The sequence below is a fragment of the Stenella coeruleoalba genome (assembly GCF_951394435.1).
Source record: "Stenella coeruleoalba genome assembly, chromosome: 1".
In the NCBI taxonomy this organism is placed as follows: domain Eukaryota; kingdom Metazoa; phylum Chordata; class Mammalia; order Artiodactyla; family Delphinidae; genus Stenella; species Stenella coeruleoalba.
The window spans coordinates 162,291,749-162,316,231 of NC_137169.1; the positions used below are offsets into that span (position 1 = coordinate 162,291,749).

Genomic DNA, 24,483 nt, shown 5'->3' on the forward strand with positions numbered 1-24,483 from the left:
AGCCCTGGCTGCTTGCGAGGAGGGGGGTGGGCATCAGTAAGTGTATCTATGTGAGCACAAGGCAGTTCTCAACTGGGCTCCCCGTTCTGGTGTCACTGTACTATGGGTGGGGCTGCCAGAGGAAACCACCAGGTGTGGCCATGGGGAAGTCCCTCCAGCTTTCTATTGAAACATGGAATTTCCTGGCTTTAACCATTTCTTATCCAACTGCCATCTCGGAGCTGACCAGAGCCAGGCAGACCTCTTCAGCCTCCTGGGGAACTTGGTTTGAGGCAGTGAGTCCTGAATGGGCAGTTGACACACCTGCGTTCCAGCCCCAGCAATCTCTGAAGATCACAGACAAATTACCGAAGGTGTATGAGCCTCAGTGCCTTCTGTAAAGCACTTTCCAGTTGCCCGTGCATTTCCAAATATACTGTCCCATGTCACTCACACAACCAATGGTGTCATGTTACCATTCTCATGCCTTGGGTGAGAAGACTGTCTGGCAGGGGTCGTATACTGTGCTCAAGGTCATGCTGGAGGGCAGTGCTTGCTCTTGGACCTCTGCAGGCTCACTGGGAAGATGAGTCAGATCCAACTTCTAGAAGTGGCTGGTCATAGGTCCTGGACCTCCCTGAGACCCCTGGGTGTGGGAAGTTCACTTTCCCAGGCAGCTGTCTACTTGGTTAACTGGAGCAACCTGCTCTGTAGGGGCTGAGTCTGAACTTCCCTGCTCCAGTGAACCATGGCAGGTACAGAAATAGCATCCAGCGGCCCACCACAGCCACTCAGCCTCGGTGCCCGGCCTCTCTGTGGTTCAGACTCTGGGCCTGTTGCCTCCACTTGGGAGCTCAGAGCATCCTCTTTCTCCTTCCTGCCGGGGAGTAGTGGCGGCAGCCCAGCTGCCTCTGTCTCTTTAAGAGAGAGAAAGAACGAAATCAGGAAGTGAGAGAACTGAGAGCCGGCAGCAAGCTGAGCTGAGTGTCGGCCTCTGCTCCCAGTTCTCCCAGCTCCCAGGGTGGCACGCGGCCACTTCAACTGGCCCGTCTTCAGGTTCCCGGGGCCCGTGGCCACCAGGATGCTATGGGCGCTGCCCATGAATGACAACAAGCCCTGAAAGCTCGGGGGGCGTCACGCAGTCCCACAAGCCTGCATGCCCCACAGCCGAGATGGGGTGAGTCCATGGGAGGGAGGGCGTTGAATGGAGAAGCCGGGGCGCCAGGCAGCTGCAAGACAGCACTTAGCAGAGTGCCGGGGTGCTGGCCTGTCAGCAGCTGCTCTCCGGGCCGGCCCACGTCCCCTCCCTGTATCTCTCTGCGGCGGCGGCTCCTCCCTACGCCCCCAGAGGTGCCCTGTGCTCCATCTCAGGTGGGCACCCTTGCCAAGGACTGTTTGGAGGCCCATGAGAGGCAAGGAAGGAGTGGCGTAGAGGAGAGCTGCAGTCTACCTACGATGCTCCCTTCCGGAGCTCTGCTTCCCAACACCCGAAGCCAGCCTTCAGCTCTGCCTCTGTACTGTTCTTCTGCCTGGCTTCTTCTCGTGCCTGCCCTCACCTCTCCTGGGGTCCTTCCCACTGGCCCAGGTCCTGGGGGTGGGAGTGGCGAGGAGAGTCTCCTGGAGCTGGGGAATTGGGCTGGAAACCCCCAGCTCTGTGGGAGAGGTTGACAAACAGGAAAGAGTTAAAGGGCTGGGGCCGGGGGCCTTTGACGGAGGCTGAGAATCAAACGGCGCCCAGGGGTGCCTCTCATCCGCCTTCCTCTTTCCGGTGTAGCTCAGCTCCTGGACTTGCCACAGACAGAAAGCATAACACACACTTGCTGGGGAGAGTCTTTGCCTGATCGGGGGCTGCTCAGAGCACAGGGTAAGTGCTTTTAGGTACTGCAGAGCCTGGAGGAGGAGGAAGGTGGGTGGGACGACGGGTTCCTGGCTCCCATCCATCCAACCGCTGCTGTAGGATAGTGAGCCCTTCTGTGCACCAGCTGCTGGGCTGGGAGGCACAGAGCACGCAGACCCGGCCAGATGTGCTGCCCATCAGCTCCTAAGCATAGCCCTGGCAGGGCCAGGCGCAGAGCCCAGGGCATGCCAGCCTGTCTAGGCTCTGCCCTCTATGCCACACTGCCCATTCCTTAGACCTTCGGCTGTGCTCTACCCCAGCACCAGCCCTGGGGAGGATTTTGAAGGTGGTGAAATCTCCCCTGGCTGGGCCCTTGGCCTTGATTTCAGGATGCTCTACCTGGTTTCACAGTCCCAGGCCCGCGGGCTGATTCCTCCTCAGCCTCGGAGGGGAAAAGCTCACCAACTCGTTCCTGCTCAGCTATTACATTGTCTTCATAAAGACTCAGCCCCTCAGCTGCTTCTATAAAATGCAAACACTAATACATCTTCTGAAACTGGAATTGACCTCCGATCTCTCCAAGTGGCCTCCGGCTCAAAGAATTGACCTCCTCAGGATTTCCATTTAAAAAAAACAAACAAAAAAAGATTACAGAGAGAAGGCTCAAAGCTAAGGAACAGCGAGATTCCAGGCATGGTGACCCTAGGATTGACAACCTTTAAGGTGATAGAAGAGGAAGCAGCCCTGTCTAGTTCAGCCTTATTTGAGAGTATTTAAGGGGTGGTGGCCCTTCTTATGTTCCTCCCAGCCATCCCATAAAGACCAGCCATGGCCCTATTCTTCAGAGAAGCACCGAATGTAACTTCTGAGGCTATACTCTCTGCAGCCAACTGCTTTAGAGGAACTGGCCTTTGGAGAGAAGAGGATGAGGGCAGAGATGGGAAACAGAGCTGTAGAGCGGTTTCAGATCCTTCCACAGGCTCCTGAGCTTTTCGATTTGATGGCCTCCTGCCTCTCCCACCCCCTCCACACACACACACACACACACACACACACACACACACACACTCATAAGTACACACATACATCCTCACTCACACACACTCACACTCACCCACACGCTCTCTCCACGGCAGCGCTTTCTTCTCTTGAGCAGCTCTGACCTGGCCATGTTAGCTGACGGCAGCAGGAAGTGGTGGGCCCAGGCGAGCAGTGGGGAGGGGCTCCAGGCTCCTGTTGCAATCCTGGAGATTTGTGGTGACGTGGTTGACACTGTCTGACCTGGGGCTCTTGCTTCAAGCACTATTTCTGCTTCCTGGGACAATCTCAGGCCTGGATGCCAAACCCCTAGAACTCGCAGTGCCTGGGAGAAGTGACAGAGAAAGGGTTTTGTCTCCGCAGAACGACCTGTCTGGGGAGGGCGTTGACAGGGACCTGGGGAGTCGGGACAGGTAGAATGCCCTGCAGTGGGACAGGCCCCAGCTGTGGTCTGAGGGCCCAGTGGCTGTGCTTCTTTCTGGAGAAGTTACTTAACCTTTCTGTGCTTCACACTTCCCCTGCCCCCTTGCCTCTGGAATGGCCACATGGAGCCCTTCATGGGGTGGTCTTTGGCAGGGCTACTTGTCAGGCCACCAGTGTCCACCCCAGGTCAGGGGTGGAATCCTAGACCCCAGGATGTTCTTTTTCTGAGCAGAAGGTGGCCGGCCAGCTGGGAGCAAGAGATGCAGAGCACCGTCAATTACCTGTGGCACACGGATGACCTGCTGGGTCAGGGGGCCACTGCCAGTGTGTACAAGGCCCGAAACAAGGTAGGACGCAGCCCAGCCCACCCCAGCCCCCTCGCAGCCAGGAAGTCGGCCCCCAGTGGGCACGAAGGGTGGTGTGAGCTGGCTGGGCAGGGTTCTCTGACTTTGTTCTGCACCCTCTGAAGTGGAGCAGAGGTGTGGGGATCTGAAGAGGGCTCCTCGGGATGAAGCTTCTGTCGGGCACGGTTGGGGGCTGGAGAGAAAGGGATGAAGACACAAGCCAACATCCAGGGGAGGTGGCAGCAAATCTAGGGACAGCAGAGGTGGGAAGTGGGACTCGTTTGGATTTATCCTGCCTTTATTCTGACGGAGAGCTGCACTGAATACGAGACGCACGGCACTATCTTGTACTTGAGAGCTGAAGCCAGACAGAACGTTGCTGCTAAGGCCAAGGAGTATTAGCTACCACCGTAGTTACTGCCAATAGCGACAGTAGCAGTAACAACAAACCATCCCCTGCAGGGTCCCAGGGGTGCCAAGCTCCTGTCATCTCCCAGTGCTGCGGGACAGGCTGTGCACCCTCTGAGGAGGGGAAGGAGCTGAGGGTGGGAGCCCCCAGCCCCAACCAGGCTGCCTTCGCTCACCCCTGGGGTTAGGCTGGCGGGAGAGGCTGAATGGAGGCCTGGGAGGGGGTGCGCTCCCAGGGCAGGGATGCCATTTATGTTATCCCCCATGGCAGAAATCTGGGGAGCTGGTTGCTGTGAAGGTCTTCAACACGGCCAGCTACCTGCGACCCCGCGAGGTGCAGGTGAGGGAGTTTGAGGTCCTGCGGAAGCTGAACCATCAGAACATCATCAAGCTCTTTGCGGTGGAGGAGACGGTGGGTCCAGTGCTTGGTCAGAGGAAGACGGTCTTGTCCTCGACTCTGACAGGCTGGGAAGGGTCAGGTCACATAATAATAGAGACTTGGGCACATGCTCATCTGCAGGTCGGCCAGAATGTTGGCCAGAGAGGGGTAAAGGGTGCCAGGGGCCTGGGGGCAAAGTAAGGATGGGGAGTGAGGCCTAATCAAAGAAGGCTTCCTGAAAAAGGTGACCTTGGGCTCAGTTTGAGGCCGAAGGAAGGAAGGCCAGCTGGAAGCGGAGACCTAGAGAAATGGGGGCTTTGGGCTCTAGGGTGAGCCACCCCGTCCTGAGGAAGGGGAGAAGAAGCGCCCTCCTCCCCAAGCCTCCCTCTGTCCCCTACAGGGGGGCAGCCGGCAGAAGGTGCTGGTGATGGAGTACTGCTCCAGCGGCAGCCTGCTGAGTGTGCTGGAGAGCCCTGAGAACGCCTTTGGGCTGCCCGAGGACGAGTTCCTGGTGGTGCTGCGCTGTGTGGGTAAGCCCCTCCCTGACTCCCACCAGGGACGCCCCTCCCCGCCACAGGCCAGCCACAGACCCAGCCCTCAGCAGCAGGTGACGCCCAGAGGGGTGTGCCATTTCTGGAACAAGTATCCAAACACAGTAGGACGTTGGAAGCTAAGAGGCTCCCCATTCACAGACCTGGCACAGATGCTAATGAACAGACAGAACCCAAGTGTCTGATTCCTGCTAATCAGCAGTTTAAAACTCCAATTTCAGAATAAAATTTAAAAGAGGTTGTCCACCAATGTTCATAACAGCATTATTCACAATAGCCATGAGGCAAAAACAACCCAAATGTCACAGACAGCTGAATGGATAAACAAAATATGGGATATACGTATGATGGGATACTAGTCAGCCTTAGAAAGGACACATGGATGAACCTGGAAGACATTGTGCTGAGTGAAAAAAGCCAGCCACACAAGGACAACTACTATATGAGTCCTTTTATGTGAGGGACCTAGAGAGGTCAGGTCCATAGAGATAGAAAGTGGAATGTGATTGCCAGAGGCTGGGGTGGGGGGATGGGGAGTGAGTGTTTAATAGGTAGAATTTCTGTCTGGGAAGTTGACAAAGTTCTGGAGGTGGATGGTGGTGATGGTAGCACAACAATGTCAGTGCATTTAATGCCCCTGATGTGTACACTTAAAAATGGTTAAAATGTAAAGTTTATGTTAGGTATATTTTACCGCAATTAACAACAATAATAATAATGTTTAAAAAATGGTAGGGAGGAGAGTGCCCTCCTCTGGGAGACACAGCCACCATTCCTCTCCGTTTCTTAGGGAACCCCAATGGGACCTCGACACCCCACCTCCTTGGGACCCCCATCCTTTGCTCTGTGCCTGTCTCTGTTCTCCTGCTGCTCCTGTGGCCCCGGTGGCCCGTGAGTTGCCACTCTGTCTATGTGGATCCTTCCCCCGAGATGAGCCTTGACACTGGGCTGTCCCTGGCCAGAGCCACTAAGCAGCCTTCCCTCTGTCCCAGTGGCCGGCATGAACCACCTGCGGGAGAACGGCATCGTCCACCGAGACATCAAGCCCGGGAACATCATGCGCCTGGTCGGGGAGGAGGGGCAGAGCATCTACAAGCTGACGGACTTTGGGGCAGCCCGGGAGCTGGATGACGACGAGAAGTTCGTCTCGGTCTACGGCACCGAGGAGTACCTGGTGAGCGGGCGTGGGGGACCCGCTGCCCGAGCGGAGGGCTTCCCCTGCAGCTGGCTGCCCCTCACCGTGTGACTCTCAGTGCCCCTCCACGGGGCTCTGTCCAATCTCCCTGTGTCCAGCAGGGTTACCTCTCACCCCCTATCCCCAACCAGAACAATTTGTTCTGTTCTCTAAGGCCGAAAGGCAATGCTGCAGCCTGCCCAGGCCTCCCTGTTCAGTTGAGTCCTTGATAGGATACTCATGGAGGATGGAGCACTGGTGGTCACCTCTTCCCCCAGGGCAGAGGCTGGGGTTGGGGGGAGGGGTGCTTTGGATAAGCACATGCCACACCCATTTCTGAGATGACAAAGGAGATGCATTCTGACGGTTCTGTTTCCTCCTGAAGGTGGGAGAAGGGGGTCTGAATGGGGTGTGCTCAGGCGCTTGCCCCCTTCCCCCTCCACGACAGCTCTCTGGTTCCCCCTCCTGCAGCACCCTGACATGTATGAGCGGGCGGTGCTTCACAAGCCCCAACAGAAAGCTTTTGGGGTCGCCGTGGATCTCTGGAGCATTGGGGTGACCCTGTACCATGCGGCCACTGGCAGCCTGCCCTTCGTCCCCTTTGGAGGGCCCCGACGCAACAAGGAGATCATGTACGGTGGGCCACCGGGCAGCGGGCGAAGGGGCGGACCCCGGGCCTTCCCTTCTAGTCCCTGCTGTGTCCCCTATTCTGCCTCTGACTCCACGGTCCTCCTGGTCTGCCCCCGACGCAGGCTCCTTTTGGATCCTTGGATATCAGTCCATCAAACAAGAGGCTGAGCCCTGTCCCTTCCTGACGGGAGAACTTAGTTCAGGGCTTCCCTTGAGCACCCCCCTCCATTTGTGGCTCACCACATCTCAACTGAGGCTCCCAGAGCGACTTGGCCAAGGTTGCAGAGCCTGCCAGGGGCAAAGGGGAAGGGCAAGGACCTAGCCTCCTGATCCCAAGTCCCGGCGCCCTCATGGTTTTCTGCTGTCTGATACAGAAGTAGCTGGAGACCCAGAGCAAAAGAGATTTAAAGTGGATTTGCAGGAAGGTCCATGCCCCTTCAGCTCAGGGGTCAAGCTGTGACTTGGATGGGGGCTGTCAGGGTAGCTGGACTTTGGAGGGAGGGGAGGTTGGAATAGTGAGGTGGAGGGGAGGCTACGGGGGCCGAGCGCAGTGCAGGCGCAGGTGTGGAGGCAGGTGGGCACGGATGTGTGGTGAGGGGGCAGAGGAAATGGACAGAGGAGAGCGTGGAGAACTTGACTGGGAGCATCAGGACTGCTAGCCAGACTCTCAGTTGCATTCTCAGGGTGCCTCGGGGCAGCTGGGTGACTTGCCCCAGTGCCCTGAGCCCTCCGGGCTGAGTCCATCACCCCTTGAAGTGTGATGGGCTGGAGGCTCCTGCTGCCTTGGTCCTGTCTCCCCCCAGGTACCGGATCACCACGGAGAAGCCAGCCGGGGCCATCGCAGGCACTCAGAGGCTGGAGAACGGGCCCCTGGAGTGGAGCTACACACTCCCCATCACCTGTCAGCTGTCCATGTGAGTGGGACCCTGCGGGAGGGGCAGACACAGACCCAAGTCTGGGCCGATGTCCTTCTCTCAGCTGAGGCCTGGCCCGGCGGAGCACCCTGTGTGCTGGCAGCTTGGGTACACCACTTTCCCTTTCTAGCCCCAGTTTCTCCATCTGGATGCTGGAAGACCCTTCCAGCTCTTCCTCTGCATCCCACCCCTTGGCCCTGGCCCTTCAGGACATTCTCATGGAAGGCCCCTATTACCTACTTGAGGAGGCCAACTCCGGGCCCCGGCCCCTGACAGTCTGCATGTCCCGGGGGGCAGGGGGCTGCAGAGCCAGCTGGTGCCCATCCTGGCCAACATCCTGGAGGTGGAGCAGGCCAAGTGCTGGGGCTTCGACCAGTTCTTTGCGGAGACCAGTGACATCCTGCAGCGAGTTGTCGTCCACGTCTTCTCCTTGCCGCAGGCCGTCGTGCACCATGTCTACATCCACGCGCACAACACGTGAGTGGGCGCGAGCGAGGGCGGCGCGAGCCTTGTCTCCCCAAGCACAGGGACGTGTCCTGGGCAGTGCTCTGTGGGCAGTTTAGATTTGGAAGCTTCTGGGTCCAATCTTACTTTGGAAAAATACTAGTTCCACCAAGTTAACGTTAAACAGGCCTCCTTGCTGCTGGACTTGAGAGATTCGGCAAACTTTATAAAGCTGATGCATTATAGATCTCCTGAGGGGTGTGTGTGTGAGTGTGTGTGTGTGTGTGTGTGTGTGTGTGTGTGTGTGTGTGGGGCCGTGCATTTCCCCAGTGTATTACTCATGGAATCCTGTATTTCTGGAGCATGCTATGGGACTAGGTGAGTTTTAATGGAAGTGTGGCAGGAAGAGATGTGAAGGCTTCTTGAGTTCTATCCCCACTTTGTCTCCATCCACTATAAGACATGAGCTCTGTCCTTCATCTCCCCGCCCTAGAGAAAAAATCACACAGTCCCTCCCTCTGAAAAGCAGAACCCAAAGTCTTAGCTGGGCTTCGGGTCACCCTGATCCTGTATCCTGCCTGCTGACATGCCCTCCCCTCCCCCTCCCCTCTCTCTGCCTCTGGTGTGTCTAGGATAGCCATCTTTCTGGAGGCCGTGTACAAGCAGACCAACGTGGCCCCCCAGCACCAGGAGTACCTCTTTGAGGGTCACCTCTGTGTCCTCGAGCCCAGCGTCTCAGCACAGCACATCGCCCACACGACAGCAAGCAGCCCCCTGACCCTGTTCAGCATGGTCAGCGAGACCCCCAAGGGGCTGGCCTTCAGGGACCGTGAGTAGGGCCACCCAGGCTTTATCTTTTCTCCTCCTCACATTCTCTTCCAAGGGGCAGGGGTTTATAATCCAGGATACTGATTCATTTTCTTGTGGGTGTTTCTTTGGGTCCCCAGGGTGTAGAAGGCAGATCTGGGTTCTAATTCTGCATACGCCTCTGAAATGCCATGTGACTCGGGCTGGTGGCCTGCCCAACCTGCTTCGCAGCGTCCAAAGATCTGGGAAAGAAACTACAATGGAAACAGGGAGATGTGGATTCAATGTGGTCTCCACAGTCTGTGGTTGGTGGGGAAGCCTCCAATAGTTTGGTTTGGAGGAAGCAGGAGCCTAAGCTGCTGGAGAGAAGAGAAGGTGGTCAGGGGTCCGAGCTTTGTCCTCCACGTTCTAGCAAAAATATCACTCCTTCTCATTTGAATGATGCCTCCTCTTCAGGGTCTCCAAGGCTGGGAGGGGAATTGACCTTGAAACCCCGGAGTGTGAGGGGTGCTTTTAGCCTATTTTCTGCTGTTGAGATGGGGCCTTGGGCATGAGGCTGTAGTTCTCCAGAGTGGACACAAGGGGGCAGTGAGGGACTGCAATTGTAAAGAAGCACATTGAGTGCCTTTAAGGCTTAGAAGGTCGGGGCTCTAGGTGAGTTGGGAAGCTTGAGGTGGCAGATAGGTGGCGAGGGCTGAGTGTGAGCTGGAAATAAGGAATGATGAGCTCAGACCTCATCTGGGGCCGGACAGGCAGCCCCCTCAGACCAGGTCTTTATCTGCAGCTGCTCTGGACATCCCCAAGTTTGTCCCCAAAGTGGACCTGCAGTCAGATTACAACACGGCCAAGGTGAGGGGTTGCCCCCAGGTGGCAGGGAGGGGGTAGTTCATGCAGGGGTTCGGGGTACGGGACCTGACCCTGCCCACCTCTGTGTTTCAGGGTGTGTTGGGTGCCGGCTACCAGGCCCTGCGGCTGGCACAGGCCTTGCTGACAGGGCAGGAGCTGATGCTTCGGGGACTGCACTGGTTCGTGTGAGTACCCCCAAGGGCTGGGTGGGGAGGGCAAGGAGGGTGGGCAGGGTAGGACAGGCAGCCCAGACCCCTTCCAACACCACCCTGGGGCTGTGCCTATGGGCACAGTGCCCTCAGTCCCCTGGGAGAAAGCAGCTCTGACTCAGGCTCCCCTTGGCAGGGAGGTACTCCAGGCCACGTGCAGGCGTACGCTGGAGGTCACGAGGATGGCCCTCCTCTTCCTCAGCAGCAGCCTCGGCACTGAGAGGTGGGTGTTCCGTCCAGGGTGGGGGCCGCGGCCGGCATGAGCCCCGCTCAGACCCATCAGCCCTTCCTTCTGTCTGTTCCTCACCCCAATCTTTCCAACAATGCCCCTTGTCCCCTCCCACCCAGAGCTCCCGACTTCCCTGCCATGCTAGAACGGAGAGGGCGCTCCCGCCCCATCCCTGCCCCCACCAGCCAGTCCCTCACCTCAGGGGGCCGGACCTGTGAGGGCACTGCCCCGCCAGGTACCGAGGCAGCCTCCCTGCCCCAGGAAGGGGCCTCTGTCCTACCAGTCCCCCCTCTGAAGATTTAAACTGCTCACCTGCACCAGGCCCTGGAGAGGGCTCTGGGAGAAGCACTCACACTCACACACGGTCCCCTGGACTTGCCAGGATGGAGACCTAGGCGGTCTCATCCTCCACACACCTCCTCCTGCTTCCTCTGGGCCTGAAACTGTCCCCGCCTCCCGGGATCCCCTTCCCCAGTCCTTGGAAATCCACACCCTCCACTCCTCTGACTTGGGCTAATTAGGCGTGGTGGGTTACAGAAAGGGAGAGACTGGGGAGGAGGACATCAAGCTGGAGGGTCTGGAGATAAGCAGGAAGACTCCACCGGCCAGCGCGCTGCTGAGAAGGCAGCAGGGGCTACGGTACAGGTGAGAGGTGGGAGCCCTGTGGCCCAGGGAAGCTGATGGTGGCTGGAGCCTCTCCCGGTGACAGGTGGTGGCAGAAGAGCAGAGACTGTGCCAAACAGGCCCGGTGTCCTAGCTGTCACGTCCCACAGCCCTTGTCCTCAGGAAGGTCCTGGGAGTTTCCCAGGAGCAGGGTGACTCACTGCAGACTTGCCCTCCACCTGGCGCTCGGCAGCAGCGACACTGACCGTGGGGTAGACAGGGTGGTGGCCAGGCAGGGAGGAGAGTCTCCAGATGAGCCCCCGGCATGGCTGAGCCACCTTCAAGTGGGGACAGAGAAGAGGGGCTGCAGAGAGCAGGATCCGCCAGCAGCGCTGTGGTGGAGTCCCTCTGAGAAGACATCTGCCCAGGCACAGAGTGGGCTTCCAGGGCTGGATGTGGCCCCAGGCCTGCAGACGGCCCTGGAGGACAGCCCTTCCCCAGCATGTGTGCATGGCAGGACGGTTGGGTAAAGGGAGACGAGAGATGGGCAGACGCAGCCAGGAAGACCCGGAAGAAGGGAGGCTGTCAAGGCCAGAATGTGAGCAAATACCTGGGGTGGGAAGGCCCTATGCAGAGACGTGACTGGAGGGGTGGGGAGGTGCTGCTGAGGTTTGCTGAAGCCACAGTCATAGTGGAGAATGTCCCACAGTGGAACTGGAGAGGGACAGAGGGAAGGGGAGAGTGCAGGCAGGTCCTAGGGTCCAGAGGAGAGGTTGGACCTTGCTAACATGACCAACAAGGATCTATTCTAGGTTCTTGAGTGAGAAAGAAATATATAGAGAGAGCATCTGGTTGTTTGCCCACCCTCCCTGGGCTGACGAGTGTGGAGAGCGACAGGCTAGCCCCAGGGCTGGAGTCCTGGGGTCTGCTGGCCGCTGTGTCTCCAGTTCTGGCTCCAAGGCCTCCTCCGAGGCGTGGTGGGTGTGGAGAGCTCAGGGTCAGGCTAGTGCCTGCTTTGAGGCCTGTTTCATTCTCCCACGAGGAAGAGCGCTGGGCCGAGGGTCAGAAGGCCCGGCCCAAGCTCTTCATTAACTCACTGTTAGCCTCAGACCATTGTCGCCTTTCCTACCTGGGCCTCTATTTTCTCATTTTCAAAATGAGGGGACTGGATGACCTCGGAGGCCTCCCAGCTCCCATGCATCGCAATCTCATTCTTTTCTGAACATGCTCAGACCTGTCGGTTCTTCTAAGGTCCGAAGCCACTAGCTCCTCCCACAGCGGAACCTGAATTTTTTTTTTTTTTTTTTTTTTTTTTGGTGGTACGCCGTCCTCTCACTGTTGTGGCCTCTCCCATTGCGGAGCGCAGGCTCAGCGGCCATGGCTCACGGGCCCAGCCGCTCTGCGACATGTGGGAACTTCCCGGACCGGGGCACAAACCCGTGTCCCCTGCATCGGCAGGCGGACTCTCAACCACTGCGCCACCAGGGAAGCCCTACTTGCTGTTTTATAACCTGCTTTTCTCAGCTTATGATCTCTGCCCCCTCTGTGTCAAAACATTCCATCTCCTCTGTAGTACCCATCCATACTCAAATTTGGTAAGCCCCCAAGTGTTCTTTTCTAGCTGTTTTCATCCCAACCAGGATCCAATCCAAGACACACTTGGTGTCTGGTTGTCATGTTCCTCACGTCGATTTTAACCCTTCCCTCGAGGTTCAGCAACGTGGCTGGGGTGCCTGAGATCCAGGAACTGAAGAGGGCCGCAGAGCTGAGGTCCAAGCTGCGGACCGTGAGTGAGGCTGGGGTTGGTGAGGGGCTGTCAGGCGTAGAGTGGGGTGTGGGGAGGCTTCCCATCGGAGCCTCCAGCTGAGGCCCCCACGGGGGTCTACCTTTGTGTCCCGCAGTTGGCTGAGGTCCTCTCCAGATGTTCCCATAACATCACAGAGACCAAGATGACCCTGAGCAACCTGAGCTCTGAGCTGATGAAGAACCGGGATCAGGTACATGCGGACAGAAGGTCTGTGAGATTTTCTTCTTGGTGGGGGGTTTGGGGGGTGCACAGAAGGCCCAGTAGCCTCTTTAGGAATCAGCCTGCCTTCTCCCTTATCTTGGCAAGGATGCTGGGGCCTGGGGCTAGGGGTAGGGGATCCAGGAATGTACAAGAGCCTCCCATGAGACTGGCCAGAAGGAGAAAAAGATCTGGGGTCCCGCCTCCACCTGGGAGTTAGAGAGTGAATTACAAATATTAGCAGGTGCAATGGTTCTAAATAAAAGAATAATTGAGTTCCCTACCTCTTCTGAACCCTTGCTCTGCGTCAGACCCTCGAATAGGTCCTCCTACTTCTATCATTTAATCCTCAAAACAATAACGATACTACTACTCTTATGCTCCTTTTATAGGTGAGGAAGCTCACTCAGGGAGCTTAGTTTGCCCCGAGACACAAGGCAATAAATGACAAATGCCAGACGTAAGGCTCCAGGTCAGGTCTGCCTACCTCCAAAGCCTACGTGCTTGGCCTGCGCCAGGGATTTTCGAGATCTGAATCCCCAGTCTCCCTTTAAACAGACAGAAAAATCCCCAGCACCCCTGCCCTCACAGCCCGGTGTGTGGAGCCCCTGCCTCCCGCTCTGCTCTGACCTGGACGTGGTCCGGCTCCTGGAACAGCCCCACACCCCCCGCAGTCAGCGCCCTGGCAGATCCGCATGCCCGGTCCTCAGTTCTGAATTCAGAAAGCTCTGAAAACCACAGGGTGTTTCTTCGCTGTTTTGGCTGTAAAACCTGACCTCAACTGACACGAAGCCCTTCCTAGTCTTTATTTATCTCACTTAGGATGAATATTCTTTCAGCTCTCTGAAGACTGAGGGCATGTGATGAGGGAGTACTGCCCCAGACCATGCCCTCCGAGGGAATTCCACAGTATAGTGTATGTATAATGGACCACCTTTCTCAAATCAGAAGATAGTTCTGAATTTGGAATACGTCTGGCTCAAGCCCTTTGGATAAAGACTGGACCTGGGGTCTTGTCCACCCCAGGTTCCAGGAGGGCAGGAGTCTGGGGTCCGCAGGGTCCTGGGAACACGCTTGCGCTGTGCCCCAAGTCCAGCTTCAGAAATAGCTGAGACAGGGTCCTGGGAGGAGCTGCAGGGAAGAAGTGGAGCTAAATAGGCCCGAGGATGAGGGATAACCCCCCACCCACAAACACCCCCAACATCTCAGACAAAGTGTTTGTATCCTGAAAAGGGGAAGGAAGAAACAATAATGACCTTAAACCCCAGGCCAAGAGGGTGGAGAGGTCATGTCCCGAATTCCCCTGCCTGCAGGCAGGACCAAAGACCTTGATTCATTCTTGTTTTAAACAAGGGTTGTTGATTCATGATTGAAGTCCCTTCTATGTACCAGGCATTGGGTATTCTCAGAAAGCATGACTTCTGCCCTTGCCAGGTGACAGAAGAGAAGTTCCTATTCTGCTCCCACACGCAGCTGCCACCGCCAGGCTCTCCTGTTTCAGGGTCCAAGGCTCCTTCCCGGAGCCTGTTCTCAAGCCCTGTTGTGTAGCAAAGGCCACTTTCCTGTCGCCTGTCCTGCTTGGCTTCTTGTGTGTGTGTGTGTGTGTGTGTGTGTGTGTGAAAGCGAGAAAGAATAAACACAGGAATGAGAGGTGACTGGATGGCTAACCCGAGGGTACCTCAAACAAGTTTAGAAACAGAAGAGTCACTCCCAGATTGGCCCCCAAAACTATGGCAGTGAGGCTCCTGTTGCAGGGAGACAGCTTCCCTCCTCCCACCGCCATCCCTTCCCCTCCCTCACCCTTTACCTGTGCTGTTTGATTCTTCCATCACCTGGTCCCTGTCTCGTGCCCACAGCATCCAGCAGATTCAGTGCTGTTTGGACAAGATGTATCTCATTTACAAACAGTTCAAGAAATCCAGGATGAGGCCAGGTGAGCCACAGGGAGAGCAAAACACTCCTCATGCTCTCCCCTCCCTCCCCCCTTCCTTCCCTTGGGTTAGCTGGTTGTCCCTAACACTCCATCCAGTGGCGCTGCTGGAGGCCCACTATGCGGGTGGCACTCCGTGGTGCCCGGGTGCCGCTGGTCTAGGGCAAGGCCGCTGCCTGCACCCCAGTGAGGGACATGAAGCCTTTCCACCTTTGCCTGTTGCCACATCGGGGCTCAGCTGAGGCCTGGATGCTATAGACGTGGTGGCCTTGAAAGAGACCCCTCACCTTTGCAGGGCACTTTACAGTTTAAGGAGTGTTTCCCTATCCGTTGTGACTTCGGCTCACTGAAGTGTTAGTCAGGCTTTCCAGAAAAGGGAGGATCGGGAGAAATACCATGGAGTCATGAGTCCAGGCACTTGGCCTGCATTATCTACGGAGCCTCACTAAGACCTTCTGGGCAGGGGCAGCTCATTTACAGGCCCAGGGATGGGAAGCTTCTCGCCCATCATGGGCTAGGGGAGGGTCGAACCCAGGGCTGGGGCTGATGGCAGCGGGGGTTGTGGGGGGAGCCTGGGGAGGCTCCAGGTGACTCTCGGGGTTGCGGAGCTAACACTCCAGGAACCGACCACCGACACTCTCGCCCTCCCATGCCCCCCAGCATTTCCTAATGTGCAGGAAATCCATACTTGAGGGCTTGCGCCTGACTGCAAATTCTCTTCTGTCCCTAGGATTATCTAAAAAGCCCTGTCCCATAGGAATACAATGCCAGGCACATTTGTAATTTTAAGTTTGCTAGTAGCCAAAATTTAAAAAGTAGAAAGAAACAGGTGAAATTTATTTGAATAACATATTTGATACAATGCAATATATTCAAGTTGTCATTTCAGCGTGTAATCAATAGAAACAATTATTAAAGAGATACTTTACATTCTCTTTGGTGCTGTCTTCACAATCCCACGTGTGTTTTACACTCATTGGCCATCTCTATTTGGAAGCTCATTTTTTAACAAAATGAAATGTACTCTTACCAAAATAATAAAGCTGTGTTTGATGGGGAAGAAACATTGTACACTGCTTCAGTTTTTAAATTTAGTCAAATTCATTCAATTAAAATTAAAAATTCAGGTGAGCAGTCACATTAGCCGTACTGGCCACATTGCAAGTTCTCAGCCGCCACACGACCACCGCATTGGACGTGCAGATTCTAGAAGATGGGAAACTCAGTCCCGCCTCTGGATCTGACCTTGGAGGGGGAGCATCACAGGAGACAGGAGAACTGAGACTCCCATGTTCCCTGAAACCAGGGGGACCTTGGGCTCAAGAAGCTGGCCTAACACCCAGTTGGCCACCTTTGCTGTGATTTTAGGAGACCTTCAGAGGCTCTTCTGCCTCCGTCACTGGGATTCCGTCATCCTGTGACCATGACACTTCTGAGCGCCTCCCATGTGCTGGGCACAGTCCGATGGGCTTTGCATGTTCTTAATTTATTTAATGCTCTAGACACTGTTACCCTCCCCGTTTTATAGATGAGGAAACTGAGACACAGGAAGGTTAAGTAACCCAAGCAACCTAGGTCCAGGTGCTTTAAACCACCCCACTTTACAGCCTCAAAAAGAGTTTGATTTGTACTGGTTTGCAAGAGTCCTTTATTAAAGTTAAAAATGAACCGGGAAGGATAACACTTAACCGCCAACACTTGGGGTGTGGAAAGGTGCCATTCTGGAAAATGCTCCATCGTTTTCAGGGCACTTTCTCACTTTACCCTCACACCCATCCTGTGTGTTACATGTGATGAATGAGGCAAAAATCACTTGCCTATAGCCTCCCGCTAAGAGGAGGCAGAGCTGGGCCTCATCCCAGATCAGTCGCTTGGACTTCATAAGTCAGCTGGCTGAGCGCAGGGCCCAGGACCAAGAGGCCAGGGAGGTGATTCTGCTATCAGGGGAGTGGTGGGGGCAGGCAGCAAGGTGAATCTCCTCATCACTTCATCTTGGCCTTCAGAGGCCATTCCCCTGAAGCCCAGGAGGAGGCAGCATCTCCCTAGCACAGAGAGCATCAGGAAGCTGCCAAGGTAGTGAAAACTTCAGCCCTACTGGCAAAAGTTCTCCTTCTGGCAGAAGTGGCTGGGCTGAAAAGCGGAGGTCGAGGGTGGTGGCCTGGCTTATCCAGCGCATTGCTGCAGAGCCCAGGTGGCTCTGCCTGCAGCCTGAGTATTCAGGGATGGGGTCAATAGGCTGTAGGCATCAGCCACGCTGGGAAGGGGATTGGATGAGGGGTCAGGGCTGACCACACATCCTTCAAGCCCCGTCTCATCCACCACTGTCCACCTGAAGTGTTCCCCGAGCACCCATCCCTCCACTCCCTACCTCCACTCCCTCCACTGCGGGCTTGCCTGGCCCAGGTGGACCCCTACCTGGTCATAATGCAGTGTCTTGGGTGCTTGTTTCCCTCCGTTTGTCCTTCCTGGTTCCGCTGGGCTGTGAGCTCCGTGGAGCAGGGCCCAGGCTGCTGCCTTCGCTTTGCAGTTGTTGCCAACCCTTGCGCTGTTCGGTTCTGTTGACTGCTTGAATAGGTGACCTTGGCCCTGTCTGTTTCCTTCAGGGCTTGGCTACAACGAGGAGCAGATTCACAAGCTGGATAAGTGAGTGCCTGTCCCCCTGGCAGGCGGGTGAGCAGGAGGGTGGGCATCACCAGGGCAGAGCGAGTCTTTGTGCCAGACAAGAGGTGGTAAAGGGCCCTGAGCCCAGGCCACAGCTGGGCAGGAGGAAAGGGGCTGACTGCCTCTGGGGAAGGCTGTCTGGGGCCAGGGGAGGGTGTTTTCTCAGCAGCAGTCGTGATGGAACTGGACTGACTTCTGCTATGAACACGATTGTTTGAAGGATTTCCTTCCTTAGGTGTCCTCGCTGCCTTACCACCTACTACTTTCTACTTCTGGCCTCTGCCTGGACTCTCCTTTGGGCTTCCCTCTGCTTCTCTGTCTCCTGGACACTCTATTCTTCCAGGAAGTCCTCCATGATTTTATGCTTTTTTGGGGACTCACTCCCCCAGTTCTGCCCCCACCCCTGACTCCACACACACACACACACACACACACACACACACACACACACGACCATCTCTCCTTTCCTCTGGGGGCTGAGCTCAAGAGCGTGTGTGTTCCCTGAGGTCCACTGTCCTTCTCCCACATCCCTCTGTTGGAGTTGCTTTGTGCCAGCCACTCTGCTCGCCATGATGCACATTAAGTGGGATGGGCGCCTTGGGAGAGGCGGCCCTGCTGTGGAGCCAGGGGCTGGACATTTGGGTGATGAAGACCCAGGGATGCTAGGTTTGTGCTCAGGTGGCTCTGGCTTCTCATCTCTGTGCCTCTGTTTCTGTCTTTTCAGGGTGAATTTTAGTCATTTAGCCAAAAGGCTCCTGCAGGTGTTCCAGGAGGAGCGTGTGCAGAAGTACCAGGCATCCCTGGTCACGCATGGCAAGAGAATGAGGTAACATTGGCCCTCACTCTTGAACTCATGGTCCCCAGGGCCCTCCTGGCCTGGCCCTTCCTGGCTTCAGACAGCCCTGGGCTTTGCAGAGCCCCGACTGAGAGGGAGGTGGTAGTAAAGAACAAAAGCAAAAAAAAAAAAAAGGGGGGGTGGTTTTTTGGCCCCGGGTGGACCAGGTAGGATGCTGGGTGATTTCTATACATTAACTCATTTAATCCCGCAATGTCTACCCTATGCAGTGGATACTATCACCCCATTTCACAGATGAGGAAACTGAGGCTCAGAGAACAGGTTGCTTCCTTAATACGACACCGCTAGTAAATAGCAGACCCAGGACTGGCACATGGGTATGACTGCCTCTAAAATCTAGATTCTTTCCATGTCCCAGGTGGTTGTGTTCAGAAGCCCCCTCTCTGGGGAAAACACAAGATCCCTCTGGGATGAGGACAAGTGGCCTGGGAAGCAGGGGCAGGCAGAGGCCCTTATGTAGAACCCCCCCTTGCACACTGTCCCTTATAGGAGTTTTGGCTTCTGCCTCTCAGACAAGCGCCTTCCCCCTTCCCCTCCTGAGACAAGAGGACAGTTTCCCAGGTGCTGCTGGTTCTGTGGCCCACGTGACCTGTGGGCTTATTATGGGGCTGAGACTCAGACACTCACCTACCCTTACATTAAAATACCGTTTCCATCTCCCCCAGCCAAGCCACCCCAAATTCTGACTTAATTGGTCTGGAGTAGGGCTTGGATGGCAGTATTTAAATGCTCCTTGTGTGATTCTAATGTGTAACCAGAGTTGAGGATCGACCACTGGTCGAACCCCTCCAGGACTTGGTGTATGTTTTGTGCCGTGGGGCAGTGTTCTTCCTCTCTCCCTCCACTTAGAGAGAGAAGAGAATTCATAACAGAGTCTTCACTTTGATCTGCTCTGGAAATGGGAACGTGGGCAGTTCCCGTTTTAAGTGTGCCAGTGCAGGCGGTCCCTGCCTCTCCAGAGCCTGAGCCGGGCCCTTGCTCACCCTCGCCGGCTTGTGTGGCCCGGCCTGACACAGGTGTATTCGCAGCTCCCACTGTGGTTCCGCCAGGACCCTCACTAGCCCCGGTCAGAGTGCTCATCAGCATCCTTACCTGGGACAGGTGAGGGCTGAGGGCACAGCTGGAAGGGCAGAGGCAGCGAGGGAGGCCAGTGCCTGGCACCCACCAGCTCCAGCCTCTGCCGGCTGGAAAACCTCTCCTGCGTGTCTGTGTGGTGACCGAACTGCTGGGGGGGCCCCGGTGAGAGTGAGTAGGCCAGGCTCTGACATTTCTCTGCTCTCTTGAGGGTGGTGCATGAGACCAGGAACCACCTGCGCCTGGTGGGCTGCTCCGTGGCCGCCTGTAACACAGAAGCCCAGGGAGCCCAGGAGAGCCTCAGCAAGGTGGGGAGCTTCGGGGCCCCGGGGCTGCTGAGGAGAACTGGACCAGTCGGGCACCTGGAGGGCATCCGGGCCATTCCCCTGCCTCGGGGCAGAGCTGCCCTTGACCAAGTCCAAACACTCTGGTGTGGATGGGAGGTCTCTGATCCACCAGTGTGGACGGCAGTTCCTAGTGTTCTCAGACTGAAGGCCACTCGCTGCAAGGGCAGAGGCTCCAAAATGCTGAGACATCTCCCTCTCTGCCCTGTGCAGCCTGGGAGGCTCACTGAGGGGGGCGATATGAACGCTCCTTGTCTTCTGATCCGCTCTCCTAGAAGAGACCAACTCAGGCCGCTCTGAGAAGCCACTTGCTTTGCCATCAGGGACAGAGAAGGGCTGTTCTTCAAGGAGCAAGGCCCACATGCTCTTCCCCAGCCCCTAGCACAGGGCACATTCTTTCTGAGATGGTGCTGGGCTGCCCCCACCCCTTCTCTGCAGCTCCTGGCTCCAACTGTGTCATGACAGGTGCAGGTCAGACACAAACAGGAGCTTGGCAGTCTGCACCCCTAAACACAAGCGCACACAGTGATGGTGCTTGTGCCAGCTGTGCTCCCAGGATGAGAAGGAGGGGCTTGTGGGAAATTCCTGACACTCCAGGGATGCGGGCTGGGGGCCATTGTATCACGGATTTCTTACCCCTCCCCACACGTCCGCTGCCCTCCACACATGAGCTGGCTTATCCTTTCTGACTAACGTGTGGTTCTTTCAGATCCTTGACTGGCTATCTCACCAGCTCCTGCAGGACAGAACAAAGGGGGCTCAGGCCTCACCACCCACTACAGCTCCTTATCCTAGCCCTGCACTAAAGGACCTGGTTCTCCAGTAAGTGCCAGAGAGAGGGGTGTGTGCTTGTGTGTGTGTGTGTGTGTGTGTGTGTGTGTGTGTGTTAGGGGCTTCGCCTCTTGCCAGGCCCGGGAGGCAGGAATGAGGCTCGGTGGGGCTGTGGAGGAAGGGGGGCCTCCCTGGAAGGTGTCTGGGCAGAGCGACTTGGGCCTTAGCCACCGCCGCCTCTCTTGCCTTTGCCTTGGACAGCATGCAAGAGCTCTGCAAGGAGATGAAGGTGCTGGCGTCTGACCTCCAGGACAACAACCGCGTCATCGAAGGGTGAGACCCCGCTGTGCGGGCAGTGGGGAGGCTGGGCCCTCAGACTGCCCTCGCCCCTGGGGCACAGGCCCCGTGCATCCCCGAGCAGGCTTGATGACGGGGGCCCATATTCCAGTCACAGCAGAGCCTTGTGCACAGGTGAGTCGGTGTCCTCACCAGGTGTAGGCTTTCACCGTAGTCTGGAGGATATGCGCCTCGGTGCAGTCAGAGATGGGGGCTGGGAGGCACGTGGATTTGCGGCTGTGTCCAGCTCTCTGTGAACATGGACTCTGCCTCACGTCCCATGCAAACCAGCTCCTGTCACCTTTACGACCATCCTCAGAATGGTGATGAACCAGGAAACGCAGCACAGAGCTGGGGAGAACTGCGCGGGGCTGCAGGCCCAGTGTTAGAGACTCTGCATCATCACCTGATCGAGTCCCTTCCTTGAGGGGCAGGGGGGAGTGGGCAGGTACTGGGGAAGATGCTGGCGGATGCAGCAGGGCTCAGCCTTTTGGCTTTTGTACACCAGTAAAATTCACAAAAGAAAACTGGAAAATAACAGAGTGACCAACTTCTCACATTACCCAGTAAGCAGAATTGAAAGGGAAAAATCCATGCCATCTAGAAGTCCCCCTTTATAAGGTGCATTTTAACACCAAAGAGAAGGAAGAATACAATCTCAGAATCAAGGATGGTCCTCGCCCTGAAAGTCAGCCCTGTTTACACATATATACGCTCACGCGTGCGTGCACGCACCTCCCACGTCCTCCCCATCATCCTATGTCTGTCACTTCCCCGTTTGGGAACCAGTGGCACGGTGGAAAGAGTCTGCAGAGATTCCAACGGGGTTTGACCCTGACTCTGCTTCTTACAAACTGTGTGACCCTGGGAGGTTTGTTTGGCTCTGAGCTGAAAAATAGGCATAGTGATTCCTACCTCATTGTGTTAATGCAGGGATTAAACAGGATGAGATATGCAATGTGCTGGGGTGGGGAGGGTGCCCAGAAGGGGGACTCACCAAATGGTAGGTGTTCCCCAGAGGTCACGCCAGTCTGGGGTGCCAGAATTGGGGCCAGGAGGTAGGGAAGCCAGGAGCAGAGCTCATGGTTGTTCCTGGAGTTTCAGAGGGTCCTTGGGTTGAGGACATCCCACGTTCCATTCCAGCAAGGGGAGAACCCATCCTCTTAAATGTCTGCAAAGAGGAAATTTGACAGCTTCTTAGAAAAACTTTCCAAATTAGCCCTCAGGGGCAGGAAGTTATAATTTTAGTGCTGACATAAATTTCTCTCGCTGTGATATGTAGTCTATTTACAGATAGCTCAAAATTTTATTTTAGTGAATTTTTGCTTCCTTGTTCAGAGCTGTAACCAAAGAGCCTAAAGAAACAATCTGAATTCCTTTTCCCCTCCTCTTAACCCTTGGCTGCATTGGAGTCACCAAGGGAGCTTTTAAAAGTACAGATGCCTAGGTCTTGTCCCCAGAGACTCTAGGTGCGGCTTGGATTTGAGGATTTTTATAAGCTTTCCAGATGATTCTAACGTGTAGTCAGGGATGGGAACCAGAGAGTTCCTGTCGGTGGACACAGATGCTACAAGAGGAGAGCTGAGGATTCAAATGGCTTGGTGTTCTGGAAGTTGATTGTGTTGGGCCCTGGAGTATGGTCGGCAGGCTTCTCTACCTGGGCGGAAGTTAACCTGAGCCTCTCTTTACAGGTTAAGTAGGGTCCCATCAGCTCCTGACATCTGAACTCTGGGGGGTGCACGAGGAATCCTGAAGCATTAGAATCGTTCAGACACTGCTCTCCTGCCTGCACTGGGGGACCCAACACAGGACGATACCTGGTCACATCTCATCAGCCTACCTCTCTCCTGCCTGACGGCCAGGAGATTTTGCCAGCATTACCTTCCACTGCCTCTCTTCGGGAAGCAGCACAGCAGGACGTGGGGCACCAGGCCATCTCTGGATCCTGGCCCCACTGCCCAGGCTGACCTTTGAATCTTACGTGGAATCAGGTACAGCTCCTCTGTTGCCCTGGCCTGTATAGCTGAACCTGGCCGGGCTGTGGGGACAAGAGGCTCCGAAAGCCGCTCCCTCCCACCCCCTCTGGTTTACGGGGCTTTACTCCTCAGGGAACAGAAGAGGAGGCCTCCTGGGGTCAAACGACCTCATCTCAGTCTTCCTTCCTCTTAAGGTGTTCTACACTGAACACACAGCCCTCTCCCTGCTCCCACGATATCTGAGGGTTACCACACGTGGCCCCAGGCATGACAGAGCCCAAGTTCCCTTCTCCTCTGGTCTGGCTGAGCCTAAGGCTGAGAAAGCACGTGGTCGAGGCCGGATGCCAGTGTCTCGGGGACCCTTTCCCCTGTCCCTCTGAGGCACCACCGGGTTCTGGGGTTTGTAGCCAGCAGTGTCAACAGTAGCCGTGCCAATTAGCACAGGCCCGTAAGTCCAGAGCCCTGAGGAAATCAAGGCCCGCATCTTCAAGAAGTGAAATAAACTTGACATTCCTTTCTGTTTGAGTGGCTCTCACGGGGCTGCATCTGGGAGGTGGGAAGGCTCAGCTGGGTGTGCTTGGCAACCAATCAGGCACTGCACAGGGTGGGGATCTGTGAGGGGGAGGATTGGGAAATGGGGGCAGGACTGCTCGCTTCCTGATTCCTGCCTTCCTGCCTCCCCCTAGATGGGCCCTGATTTCAGAGAGGAGCCCAGGGACCATGCCCTCCTGCTGGGAGGGCTTGCCTTCCCACTCCTCTTTTTCTGCTCCCTGTCATCTGGGGAGCTCTGTGAGGGCCTGGAACTTACAGAGAAGGGTCTTTTTTTTTTTTTTTTTTTTGCGGTATGCGGGCCTCTCACTGCTGTGGCCTCTCCCGTTGCGGACAGGCTCCGGACGCGCAGGCTCAGCGGCCATGGCTCATGGGCCCAGCTGCTCCGCGGTATGTGGGATCTTCCCAGACAGTGTTCCCTGCATCGGCAGGCGGACTCTCAACCACTGCGCCACCAGAGAAGCCCCGGGTCTTTTTTTTTTTAACCTCAAATCCACCATCTTAATGCCTGTTCCTTTCCCCCCACCCCCCCCCCCTCCACTGTTCAAAACACAGGCTGTGTCCTTAAATATCAGGTGAGAGTAGTACTATGGGCTGTTCTGAGCAGGCCTCATTTTTCCTAGAAGCTAGAATAATGCCGGGGTGAGGCATGCAGATCTGTGCAGATTTAGTCTTTCCCCTGCAATATACCCAGCTTTCCCTTAACCAGGGCTGGACTACCCACCTAGCCTAGGGATGGGGAAAGGGTGATGCAGTGAAGTAGCCCCACCACGGGAGGGAAAAGAGAGAGAAGCCCTACTCTGTGCTTTGAAACAGGAAGACACTATGCTTTACCCCCAGCTAACCCTAGAAATCCTCCCTGACAATGTTTTTGGAGCCTCCACATCCTCAGAGGCTGTTCCAATGGCCCAGCAGGGCGGAGGTGAGGAAGGCTGGGTCCTGGAGTCTGACATCCTCAGGGCTGCTTCTCTGTGGAGAGATCAGCACCCTCTAGAGACCCGGGGGAGGGTCGCTGGGTTTGCTTGCATCAGGCCTAAGTGGCTTCATGTGTGCCACTTAAGCCCAGTGGGTTCCGGTTCTGGGTTCTCAGGAGCCAGCTGTGGCTCCAATGGCCCTGGACACTGGGCCACCTCTGGGCGGCTCCGCCTGCGTTAAGTTCAGGCTGA

General features: G+C 56.1%; 1 protein-coding gene across 3 annotated transcripts; it reads left to right on the forward strand.

Annotated features, from left to right (window-relative positions):
* Window positions 1–958: 958 nt before the first annotated feature.
* IKBKE (inhibitor of nuclear factor kappa B kinase subunit epsilon) lies at window positions 959–23,269 on the forward strand. 3 transcript variants are annotated; one of them, XM_079935749.1, is made up of 22 exons: window positions 1,051–1,156; window positions 1,754–1,843; window positions 3,510–3,624; window positions 4,301–4,441; window positions 4,809–4,938; window positions 5,952–6,133; window positions 6,605–6,765; window positions 7,567–7,677; window positions 7,975–8,154; window positions 8,754–8,950; window positions 9,713–9,777; window positions 9,868–9,959; window positions 10,120–10,206; window positions 12,526–12,601; window positions 12,717–12,829; window positions 14,677–14,753; window positions 17,354–17,393; window positions 18,136–18,237; window positions 19,553–19,649; window positions 20,395–20,507; window positions 20,718–20,789; window positions 22,484–23,269. In XM_079935749.1, exons 3-22 carry the CDS (start codon window positions 3,538–3,540, stop codon window positions 22,515–22,517), a joined length of 2,157 nt encoding a protein of 718 aa, XP_079791875.1. In that variant the 5' UTR covers window positions 1,051–1,156; window positions 1,754–1,843; window positions 3,510–3,537; the 3' UTR covers window positions 22,518–23,269. The 3 variants fall into 3 exon arrangements, with proteins under 3 accessions (XP_079791873.1, XP_079791874.1, XP_079791875.1); XM_079935747.1 differs by lacking the exon at window positions 1,754–1,843 and having other exon boundaries at window positions 959–1,156; XM_079935748.1 differs by lacking the exon at window positions 1,754–1,843 and having other exon boundaries at window positions 959–1,156; window positions 12,532–12,601.
* Window positions 23,270–24,483: the final 1,214 nt, after the last annotated feature.

Bases quoted from the DNA above. Each gene is read 5' to 3' on its own strand.
- IKBKE (XM_079935747.1), top strand. From the start codon at position 1,083: ATGACAACAAGCCCTGAAAGCTCGGGGGGCGTCACGCAGTCCCACAAG. The intron at 6,766-7,566 runs GTACGGTGGGCC...GTCTCCCCCCAG, and splicing joins CGACGCAACAAGGAGATCAT to GTACCGGATCACCACGGAGA. The intron at 20,790-22,483 runs GTGAGACCCCGC...CTCTCTTTACAG, and splicing joins AACAACCGCGTCATCGAAGG to GTTAAGTAGGGTCCCATCAG.